Source organism: Festucalex cinctus, chromosome 13 (assembly GCF_051991245.1).
Source record: "Festucalex cinctus isolate MCC-2025b chromosome 13, RoL_Fcin_1.0, whole genome shotgun sequence".
NCBI classification, from domain to species: domain Eukaryota; kingdom Metazoa; phylum Chordata; class Actinopteri; order Syngnathiformes; family Syngnathidae; genus Festucalex; species Festucalex cinctus.
The window spans coordinates 9759197-9771604 of NC_135423.1; the positions used below are offsets into that span (position 1 = coordinate 9759197).

The 12408-nt window shown below is 40.2% G+C and overlaps 1 protein-coding gene and 1 long non-coding RNA gene across 2 annotated transcripts in view; one reads left to right on the forward strand and one right to left on the reverse strand.

The window, feature by feature from the left end:
• dlc (deltaC) overlaps positions 1-12408 on the reverse strand; it is a 103944-nt gene that overhangs the window by 43080 nt on the left and 48456 nt on the right. The window contains exon 7 of the mRNA XM_077541338.1: positions 5441-5669. Coding sequence (XP_077397464.1) covers positions 5441-5669 — 229 coding nt within the window. The remainder of the gene's footprint in view (positions 1-5440; positions 5670-12408) is intronic.
• The window catches only part of LOC144033303 (uncharacterized), a 94843-nt gene that overhangs the window by 40064 nt on the left and 42371 nt on the right, over positions 1-12408 (forward strand). The gene's annotated exons all lie outside the window — the stretch shown is intronic.

Below are 12408 nucleotides of genomic sequence, written 5' to 3' on the forward strand. Positions count from 1 at the left end.
GTCCTTCCCCCTTTCGATATTTTTTCATTCAACATTTCATCCTTCACATGCAATTTGTCCAGTAATTACAAATGTGTACTTAGGTCTAATCGTGTCACATTAGTGCAATGAACTGATACCAATAGTACTAATTAGAAAACTGAACTCAGTGAGCAATTTTCAGCAGTAAAAAGTTCATATTTGGTCCAGAATTCATTTGATAAGTTCATTATTTTTCATGTACATTTAATACCTTCGACTGAAGATGACATCACGCGTAACAACCAATCCCGGTTCACCTGTTTTCTGGGTTTGGTCAGTAAACTTAACTGACTGGTCGTTACCCATTTCCTCAGCACAGGTGATTTTATCCTCAGTCGAAAGCAAATAACAAAATGAGGTTTTAAAGGCATAATTGTTCATAAAAAATAATATCACATTAAATATAGACAAAATATCTTCTTACTGTTGAAAATGGCTCAATGAGTCCAGTACAGTATTCCAGTAAGTACTATTGGTATCAGTTCTATTCATTTCAACGGACACAATGACAGATGTATGCAAAGATCTGTCCGTCATGCTGCACATGATGATTCACCAACTACTGGCAAGGAGGACTTACTCCATGTCAGATTATTGAGCCTTTAGTATTGGTGGCAGGTATTCACAAGTACAGGATACTCTGAAATAAGGTTGAGCTGGTACTTGCCCATCCCAAGATGAGGGCAATTTTTTCGTGCTGTAAACACATTTTGACTTACATACGACAACACTAAGCGCTGCTCAGCTCCAGACACCAACGATGCATTTTCCTCTTACAACGGGATTACACCGGATGCGTGTGCGTTGCGTCTCCGCTGCGTTCCGGTGGCGCAGCCGATTCGTCTCCATTCTATCAGCTTGTTCAAATTACATCGGCTGCGCGTGCGTTGCGGATCGACTGCGGCTCAGCTGCGTGGTGGTGCCGGATCCCACCGTACGGATAGACCTATTTTCTATTTTTGCCGGACGACGCAGCCGTCGGCATCCGTCAAATGGCAAACTAGCACAGAACACATCGAGCGGGACAGGAACTGACACAGTTTCAAAATAAAATTTCCGGTTACTTATCAGAATAAAATAGTACTCGCCAGATCCTATTTCACAATCATGTCAGCAAAACGTCATAATGCATAATCCTTAATTCATTGTTTAAACACCAGCGAATATGGACGAGGAGAGATTTATAATCGAGGTGGAAAGCAACACAATTATAGGCTGTTTGAAAGCTCTTATATAAATTGAGTTGAGTTGAGTTGAGCTATATGACACGGCACATCCTTTTTATAAGGACAACTTAAAAGGAACCCGGACTGTCATGAGTTTGCTCTATATTATTTATTTGGTTGTTACTAGCATAACTATGAGATTCATTTTTCAAAAATCATTTTCAGTTTAATACATTTTGTAGAAACATTATTTGGGCGTATGCCACCATTGTTATTTACGTCGCAATGCATTCAGTGCGTAGTGACGTAGAATGACGGTGGTTCACTGCCAAGCAATGTGAAATGCATAGCAAGAAAGCAAGGTAAACCTCGTAGCGTTCCAAAAGAAACAACGTGGGATCCAGAGAGTCACGCTCCCGCCACGCGGTGCTCTCGTCATTCAACAGACGTATTCAAAAGTTTTGATCGTCCCTTTAGGAACGCAAGCCTGCGGCTTACCTTGCTTTCTTTATAGGCGTTTCACATTGCTCAGCAGAGAATCACCGCCATTTTACGTCACTACGCACTGAATGCATTGCGACGTAAATAACAATGGCGGCGTATGTCTATATAAAGTTTCTACAAAATGTATTAAACTGGAAATGATTTTCGAAAAATGAATCTCATAGTTATATTAGTAACAACCAAATAAATAATATAGAGCAAACTTGTCATAATAATAATAATAATAATGCATTATATTTATAGGCGCCTTTCTAGACACTCAAGGACACCGTACAATTCAAAAACGATTTATTTTAAAACACTTAAAAAAAAAAAAAAAAAAAAAAAGTGTGCAAGGTGGCATTAAGTTGGGTAGGCAGTTTTAAACAAGTGTGTTTTAAGTTGTGATTTAAATTGTATGAAAGAGTCTTAAGTTTCTGAGTTGTGGCGGTAGTGAGTTCCAGAGGCGGGGAGCACAGTGGCTGCACGCTCTGCTCTCCATGGTGGTAAGACAAGCAGGGGGAGAGAAAGGTGACTGGAGAAAGATGATCTAATGGCGCTTTTCCATCGTACCAGTTCTACACCGATGCGGCAATTTTTGTCCCCGGATGTTAATGTCTCCACGGGACTTTTTCGGGCCCGAGCCGTTCCGTTGTAACCGCTATTTAGAACCCTTTCGGCAACAGTTCTGCAGCGCTGGTCGTCCGGGGACTATCGGGGATGTGACGTCACCTGTCATCTGATTGGCCGACAGCAACGCCACTGCCACCTCAAGCAACGCCATGGCACATGCCCATTTCCTTGTTTTAAGCGAGAGAGACAGAAACGCCTGCCGGTCTTCGCCAAAGTCATAAACATACATTATATACAATAAATATAATAATGTTTTACAACAACGCTTAACTATATTTATAATTTAAAAAGTACTTGTGGATGGATTTGTAATGTTTGTTGTTTTAAAAAACATTGCGAGGCTGGTCGTGTGTTCCTATGCACTTGAATGAGAGCTCCAGCGGCAGACCTCTCCATTCAGAAATAGCTGCCTTCGCGAGCCTGTTGTGAATTGCACTATTTCATCCATGGTGGTCTATATTAAATTGTAAATATGGTTCAATGTTGGCGCAACTTGCCACTCGGGATTATCTCAGTTATCTCAGATCCGCACGCAATGCAGGAGTGCAAGCTTGGCGTGGACGGTTCAAATGTTGCCGCCCCCTTCTCGCCGTGCGCCAGTTGTAATGGAAAACCGGTGGTTGCGGTCTGGTGTGGTTGCGTGAGGTGTGGTGTGGTGTGGTACCTGACCATGCGGGCACGATGGAAAAGCGGCATAAGAGTGTGGGAAGGAATGTGTACTTGTTATAGATCGGTATGATAGGTAAGATAGGTATGGGGGGGCGAGGTTATGGATAGAAGGATTTTGAATTGAATGCGAGACTGAACCGGGAGCCAGTGGAGCTGGTGGAGAACAGGGGTGATATGTTGGGTGGAGGGAGTTCAAGTTATGATGCGGGCAGCTGAATTCTGGACCAACTGGAGTTTATGGAGGTATTTGTGAGGGAGGCCGAAAAGGAGAGAATTACAGTAGTCAAGACGGGAGGTACAGTAACAAGACTGTGGATAAGTCATGACAGCCGGGGTTCCTTTTAAAATACAATGCTGCATGAAACGTCATAGCAGAAGCTATGAGAGTGGACGGTGAGTTCAGTTAAAGGAAGTCCACCTCTCTTTCTCCTTCTCTGTTGAGCACAGACTTTGTGTGTTTGTCGTTGTCTTTAATGCCACATCATCGCGTGCGATCACACGAGACACGGCGGGAAGTTGTCGGCGACGGAGCTGCTGGACCGCATCTGTGCGCGGCCGATGAGCGTTGTCCATAAAATTGACGTGTCCGGAGCATTCAGTCAAGACGCAACGCACACAAATGCAGTGTAATCCCGGGGTTAGTTTAGCTGACCAAATGACGGCTGGCTTCACACAACAAGAAGCACTCATCCTTGCCACGATGCTTACAAATGCAAATGCTGTGAAGCCACTTACAGAATTGCTCATCCTTCTCCGAAAAGCGCCTTTCCTCCTCGTTAAACACAACTTGCAAACAGCCACAAAATCATTTTGCGCTTCTCTGAGGCACTTGTGAGTATATGCAGACAGTAAAAGTCAAGCTCAACCAACGAGCCAGTGTCTCAATGTCAACACAGCAACTTGAAACGCAAATGACACTGCGGTGTTAAACAACCTTGAAATGATTTGAAAGTGGTGGTATTACATGTTTCATGTTAAACTATGAAAACATTTGTTGTGGTTTTTCATTCTTCATGGCTAGGCTCAGTCGCTACTGCTGTAGCGTCAATACGTCAAGAGCGGATTTACTGTTTGTAGCCTGGCAGTCGCTGGCGACTGGGCATGGGCCGGTTTGACAGTTTTTTTATTTTGTTTTTTAAGTCAGGCTTTCAATAACCACGAAAAGTGCCTGTCACTGCTAACAAGCTTTTATCTAAAGCACGCAGTGTATCCGCTGCAATATGATTTGCTGCTTGCACAGATCACAATATATGCCGTCACTTTCAAATTAAAGATGAGAGGCTTTTTTTTTTGTCCTTCTTGGCTGAGCAGAGAGGGGAGGGTTGAGTAAAGCACACAGAGAGAAAGCAACTGCATTTGCTCCAGCATACTTACACGGATGCCTTTTTATGTCGATGAAGCCACCGAGGGCCGAATGTGTTTGCAAAAAGGTAGAGATTTCAGATTTCTCGTCACTTTGTCGGAGTTCGTTCAAGGTCACAGACGCTCGCTTAACGTTCACCAACAGCTTCAGTGGCTTTTCTTGTTCAAAATTTCCTTGCGATTAGAAAAACTGTCGTTGACCATTAAAATTTAAGGCGAACTTCTTTGTCACCTTGAATGAACCCTGTTGAAAAATCATCCGCTATCCTTGCAAATGCTCGCCGCTCAGTAAGATACGGGCTTTAATGTGTAATTGCTCATTGACTGTAAATGAATAATAATATTTAAAAAAAAACAAAAAAAAAACAGCAGGTACTAGTTAACCCCAAGGCCTACGGCTGTGTTCTAAAAATAGCTCACCAGTAATGGGACTGTGATTTACTAAGAAGAATTAAAACAGAAGAAGAATGTTAATCTTTCTTTCTCTGAATTTGTAATGTAAATGTGCCGAATATTCTATAGTTTGTTTAAAAAGCGAATCGATTGTGGAAATTTTATCGCTGTAATCTGATTACTGTGAGAACGTGAGATTTTTGCATACCATCAAAATTGAAGATCAGCCCATGCCTACTGGCGACCAGTCCATTGTTTGTCTATACATACCCTGACATTGGCTGGCGACCAGCCTATTGTTTGTATAGGTGTGGGCTGATATTGTCTGGCACCCAGTCTGCGGTTTGTCCATGCACATTTACTGGCGACGGGTTCATTTTTTGTCTGCTTGTTCCTTGTCATTATGATTGACTGGCGACCAGTCCATTGTTTGTCATTATCAACATGGGAAACCATGACAAGTCTGCCAGCTCTGCATTTCTGCCTTCCTTCCCGCAACTGACCAATCAGGTTGAGCGGGACCATTTCCTTGAAAACAGAGCAACAAAAAACGACTACACACACACACGCACACGTCGACAAGTTGTGTTGACTTATGACTTTTCTGTCTGCTTGAGTCTTCTTTCAGTGTCCAATAACAACAACAACAACAACAACAACAACAACACTCATCGCAAATGTTAGCCATCTTATCTTAGGGTGACGTTAGTTACCGTTAGCGCATGGATTGCTTCTGCAGCGGTTGTCCTTCATCTCGCAGTTGGAGCCGGCGTAGCCAGGCAGGCAGCGGCACGTGTAGCCGCCGTCACTGGCCGCCATGGCCGTCACGCACACTCCATGGTTGAAGCACGGCTCGTCGGCGCACGTCAGGATGGCGCTGGTCCCGCAGTCGGGCCCGGAGAAGCCTCGAGGACACACGCACACGTAGCCGTCCGACAAATCCTGAAAGCAAAGCAACAAAAATATTTGTAACACAAAAAAAGAAACCTCTTAAAAAATAAAAATAACAAATAAAAAAAAATCATCAAACGAATTGATGACAGAATATGAATATGAAAAGGTCATAAATGGCATAATTGGTTAAAAAAAAAAAATGGTTCCAAAGTACCAAAATGTTTTGATGTGTCCCAAATGAAATGTGAAGTTTTCTGAAGATGCAAATTCCCGTTTAGGATTTTCCTCCAATTTTCAACACGACAACAACACAAATGCATCTTAACGTCCTTTTTTTTTTTTTTGGCTTCTTTTACAAACGTCGTTCTCGCTCGCCGTCTGCCATTTGAGGCAACCTCATGATGTCAAGTAAAGTCATCTTTATTTATAGGCGGCCATTTTGCATCCCCAAATAGTAGACAGCAAAACTGATATTTCTGCGTGTTTTTTTAATTGTGTCTTAACCATTTAAGAAAAGAGCGTGTAAACAATCATCAAACTCACGTGCTAGCGATGAAGCCGTTTATGTCATTAGTAGTGTTGTTCCGATACCGACACTCGTTGGAGAACTCTCAAGTCATTTACACAGCCATATTCAAATAGCACATTCAATAGCACTAATTGTACGTCTTTGGCGCACCATCTCAAAGCAAAATCCCCTGCTCAGATTCCCTCCATGGGGCCTTGCAAGTCAACCTTTCTGAAATGTGCTGCTTCTGGTCACTACTAAACCAGGACGCAAGAAGTTCTGAAGGTTGTTTCTATGAGAAGTTGAGTCCATTTTGATCGTTTTGTTCAACAGCTGCATTTTTTAGGAGAAGAATTCTATTCAAGGATCAAAGAAAGCTATTAGAACAGTCTTTAATTTTAAATATACTTTCTATTTGATCATTTTACATTCATTCTATGATTTTACTCAAGTAAATATCTATTAAAAGCTTTGTAGAAAAAAGAAGAAGTAGAAAAATGTGATTAATCAATTCTGGAAAATTGTGCGAATTGTTAATTAGAAATAATGAAAATATCATCAGTTTTATTGCTCTCAAATTTAAAGCGTTACACATTGATTAATCACAAAAAATTAGCGCATTAATCATGTATTAACGCAGATTAATCGCACTATCAATTTTGACCACAGATTATCCTTTCTGACAGCGGATGGTTACATTAAAGGTAGCACAGGTTATGTTTTCGCAATAAATATAACTATCCATCCATCCATCCATCTTCTTGACCGCTTATTCCTCACAAGGGTCGCGGGGGATGCTGGCGCCTATCTCAGCTGGCTCTGGGCAGTAGGCGGGGGACATCCTGGACTGGTTGCCAGCCAATCGCAGTAAATATAATTATTATATGCATTAAAGTAAAACATTTAATAAATGACATTCAGAAATAGAAATAGAAATATATATATATATATATATATATATATATATATATATATATTAGGGGTGTGAATTGCCTAGTACCTGACGATTCGATTCGTATCACGATTCACAGGTCACGATTCGATTCGATACCGATTAATCCCGATACGAATTTATAAGTCGATTGTTGCGATTTTTTTTCATTCAAATTTAGAAAATACTAATCAGTAAGCTTGTAGAGTGTAAGATTTATATGAAAATGTATTATTTATTTATCTGAAATTTCAGTCTTATAGAGGTTGTAATCTGTTTCATGTTTGAACAGCATTAAAATAAAATATTAAGGCTTAATGTTCCGAATCGATTTTTTTAACACCCCTAATATATATATATATATATATATATATATATATATATATATATATATATATATATATATATATATATATATATATATATATATATATGTCGGCAGGCTCAATCTAGAGATATGGACGATATTAGACAGTTGGACTTTATTTGTCCATTTTGAGATTTCTCCACTAATACCTTCCTTGAGGTCTCTAGTTTCATTTCCAAGCAGCACAAAACTCCAAATCGTAATAGAAGTGTATGAAAGTAAGCAATTATTAGGCAGTATGCCTTGTAACTAGGGGGCGTGATTTTTAGCCTCGCCACTAGCTTACGCCGCTTCTTGCCCAACTGTTAAAAAGCAATCCGAATTTCCTAGGCTCAAACATAATTCACGAATGATTTATATAAATGTTGTGAGGATACGCGGATCTGCTAATGGATGGATGGATGGACATAGCAACCAAAAAAGTTGAAATACACCATTCAGCACGAAATTGAAAAGAACAGTTAGCCTACTTTATGGAGCAGAAGCTATGTTGTCATCGGTCCCAGATAACTGCGAATTGTAATCCAAGCAGACAGAGCCATTTCTTAATGAATTGATTTCTATTTTTAATTCAATTTGCTACATTCACACACTAAACCATGTCGAACTCGAGCGGCGGCGCAAACACGATGCCACCGCGGAGAGTGATTGACAAGCTCTCTGCTCCTTCACTCACAGTGGTGGGACATCACATTTTCATTTTTTCAAGTCACCAAAAGCATTTGACATAGCCTATCACATCCCTGATAAGTTATCAATAAAGCACTTAGCACAGGCCACAACCAATGGCAAATAATGTTTTAATTGACACAAAATTATTGAATCAAATTTCCCACTGTTGTTAATAATGACCTCATTTACGCAAGAAAATACCACAAGGAGGAACAATAAAATAACCAAACTTTGGCTGATGCCTCAGAAGATGAATTGTAAGCGGAATGTGAACTTTAAAGTTGAGGCTGATTTCATCTCTTGAGAGGTCAAATTTCCAAAACATTTAAAGGGTTAAACTCTTGGATGATGGCCTTGTCTGCTATTGGAATTGACTTTCCATTGATATTTTAACAAATCCTGAAAATTTCAGGCTCATATCTTTTTCCTAAGGTACTGGTTGCTATGGACATTTGAAAGATGCAAGTACCAAAACTTTAAACCCCTTTTTCTCAAAACTAGGAATTTCAACCTTCCGGCATTAAAATTACTGTAACTTTGTCAATTCTTAAGGTACATTCATGTATTATATATTATTTTAAAGTGAATTAAGTGCAGAATTCAGATATATGAATATCTCAATTTTCATTTTTTGGCACATGAGGACCCTTTTTTGCCTGAGCCGGTCACACGTGTGTATATATATATATATATATATATATATATATATATATATATATATATATATATATTTGTGTGTGTGTGTCCGAGAGAGAGAGAGAGAGAGAGAGAGAGAGAGAGAGAGAGAGAGAGACCCGCTCCGGCAAAAGGGTCCGCATGGCGGCAGGATCAATCTCGAAATAATAGACAGTTGGACATTTTTTTTTTTTGTCAATTTTGAGATTTCTCCACAAATAGCCTACTTGAGGTCTCCATAGAAGTGTATGAAAATAAGCAATTATTAGACAGTATGCCTCGTAACTAGGGGGCGTGTTTTTAGCCGAGCTGCTAGCTAGCACTGCGTCTTGCGCATCTTGTTAAAAACAACCCAAATTTCTTAGCCTCAGACGTAATTCACAACTGATTTATATAAATATTGTGAGGATAAGCGAATCTGCTAATGGATGGATGGATGGACATAGCACCCTGAAAAAGTCAAAACACACTAGTTAGCACTCAGCACTAAAGTGAACAGAAGTCATCCTACCTCGGAGCAGAAGCTGTTGTCATCGGTCTGGTTACCGGCGAATTGTCATCCAAACAAACCGAGATTTTATCCAGGGTGTTTTCTTAATGAATCGATGTCTTCTTTTAATTCAAATTACTACATTCACACACTTGACTAAACCATGTCGAACTCGAGCGGGGGATCCAGCCGTAATACCCCCGTGCAGCCGGCTACTCTGCTCCTTTACTCAGAGCGAGTCAGGAATTAAAAGTTGTGACATGCACCAGTGCCTTGTATGCAATGTAGACTAATGTAATAATGCATCGTAAATACTAATGTAATGGTTTGATCGCTTGTCGATGTTTCATACGATATTTCATACGGACACGCCGCTTCTTCGATGCGTAAAAAAAAAAAAAAAAAAAGTCTGCCTGCATACGTCGCAAATATCACAATACTTTTTCACTTTATGCTCGCTTTAAATGGGATGACATGAACATACAAATGAGCTATGAAATATTTACCGTCACTTGAAGATGAAAAATGGTCCTTTCAAAAGAGTCACAGTGATACCCCGCCCCAAAATGCACACAAGCTATATTGACTTGTAAATACAATAGTTTAGTGTCGCTCGTGTATTACTTGGGGTGGGGGTAGTGGGACAAAACAAACAAACAAACAAACAAACATTTTCGTTTTCTTCATGTGACCAAAAGCATTTGAGATATCACATCCATGATAAATTATCAATAAAGCACTTTTCACAGGCCACATCAAATGGCAAATAATCTTTTAATTGACACAAAATTATGAAATCAAATTTCCCACTGTAGTAATATGACCTAATTTAAGTAAGAAAATACGACAAGGAGCAACAATAAAATAAGCAAACGTTGGCTGATGCCTAAGAAAATGAATTGTAAGCTGAATGTGATCTTTAAAGTTGAGGCGAATTTCATCTATTGAGAGGTCAAATTTCCAAAACATTTAAAGGGTTAAACTCTTGGATGATGGCCTTGTCTGCTATTGGAATTGACTTTCCATTGATATTTTAACAAATCCTGAAAATTTCAGGTTCATATCTTTTTCCTAAGGTACTGGTTGCTATGGACATTTGAAAGATGCAAGTACCAAAACTTTAAACCCCTTTTTCTCAAAACTAGGAATTTCAACCTTCCGGCATTAAAATTACTGTAACTTTGTCAATTCTTAAGGTACATTCATGTATTATATATTATTTTAAAGTGAATTAAGTGCAGAATTCAGATATATGAATATCTCAATTTTCATTTTTTGGCACATGAGGACCCTTTTTTGCCTGAGCCAAATTTCATCTATTGAGAGGTCAAACTTCCGTAACGTTTAAAGGGTTCAAATCTCGGACGATGACCTTGCCTGCTATTGGAATATATGATATTTTAACAGTTCCTGAAAATTTCAGGTTCACATCTTTTTCCTAAGGTACTGGTTGCTATGGACATTTGAAAGATGCAAGTACCAAAACTTTAAACCCCTTTTTCTCAAAACTAGGAATTTCAACCTTCCAACATTAAAACTGCTGTAACTGTCAGTTTTTTAGATACACCCATGTATTATATATCATTTTAAAGTGAAGAATTCAAATATATCAATATCACAATTTTGATTTTTTTTTTGGGCACATGAGGACCTTTTTTGCCAGTGCCACATACACATACACATACACACATACTAACTTTTCCACTACTAGTGCTGGTGCGAGTAACATTTTTAGTTCCTCGCACAGCACAGGATTTGGTCGCACCATTTTTTTGTAGAGGTGCAGCATGACCTTAGGCATACGCAACTCAATATATTTGAAAAATATTTCATTGGAATACGAGGTTTGCCTGCAACAGCAGTGGCTTTCAAAACAAGTCAATAATTTCGTTCGTATAACTCAGTGCTTCTCAATTATTTTCTGTCATGCCCTCCCTAGGAAGAAGAAAGCATCTCACACTCCCCCACGCCGCCTACACCCCCACCCCCCCATACGCTTCGTCATATTTCCTCGTCTTAGCTTTCGGGCGACTTTCATTTGTCTCTTTATCTCCGTCTCTCTCTGCCTGTCTTCTCATCCCTGTTAAATATTTTTTCATGGTGTCACTTGAGGGTCTGCTACACTTTGTGCCTACACTTCAGACTCATACTCTGTGCTGTGTGCAAAGCTCGCATGCTCAGTGCAAACAAAATCCCTTCACCACTGAGCGAATGCTCCCTGCGCACACTCTGCCAATGAGAACGCCATTGCCCCCTAATGTAGTGGAGGTGCTATTGCACTTTATTCTAAGACAACAACAACAAAAAAAATCAAAATAATAAAGCATGTTCCCCGGGTCAAACGCGCCCCCCTTGACGAAGCCTCGCGCCCCCACTATTTGAGAAGCACTGGTATAACTTAACTCATTTGAACATTATTTTGCTTAGCTCAGTAAAAGTCAGTACTTTTTTCTTTACCTGCTCCTCGGCCGATGTACAGGGAAATGCAGCGTAAAGTGAAAGTAGAAGTGGCAAAGGCCAAACGAGGGTCTTACGATAACTTGTATGCTAGGTTGGACAGTAAGGAGGGAGAGACTGATCTATACAGGTTGAAGGTATAAGGATGAAGCGAGAAGCGCATTAAAGAATATGAGTGGAAAGGTACTCGGTCCTGATGATATACCTGTGGAGGTATGTAAGTGTCTAGGAGAGGAAGCAGTAGAATTTCTGACCTTAGATCTTAGATAGTGAGAAGATGCCTGAGGAATGGAGGAGAAGTGTGCTGGTGCCCATTTTGAAGAACAAGGGAGACGTGCAGAGTTGTGGCAACTACAGAGGAATAAAGCTGATGAGCCACACAATGAAGCTATGGGAAAGAGTACTTGAAGTTAGACTAAGGGCAGAGGTGAACCATTTGTGAACAGCGGTATGGTTTCATGCCAAAAGAGTATGACAGATGCAGTATTTGCTTTGAGGATGTTGCTAGAGAATAGAGAAGGTCAGAAGGAGTTGCACTGTCTCTTTGTAGATCTGGAGAAAGCGTATGACAGGGTGCCCAGAGAGGAACTGTTAGACCAGCGATGTTTGGTCTGGAGACAGTGCCACTGAGGAAAAGATAGGCGGCAGAGCTGGAGGTGGCAGAGATGAAGATGCAAAGATCCAAAG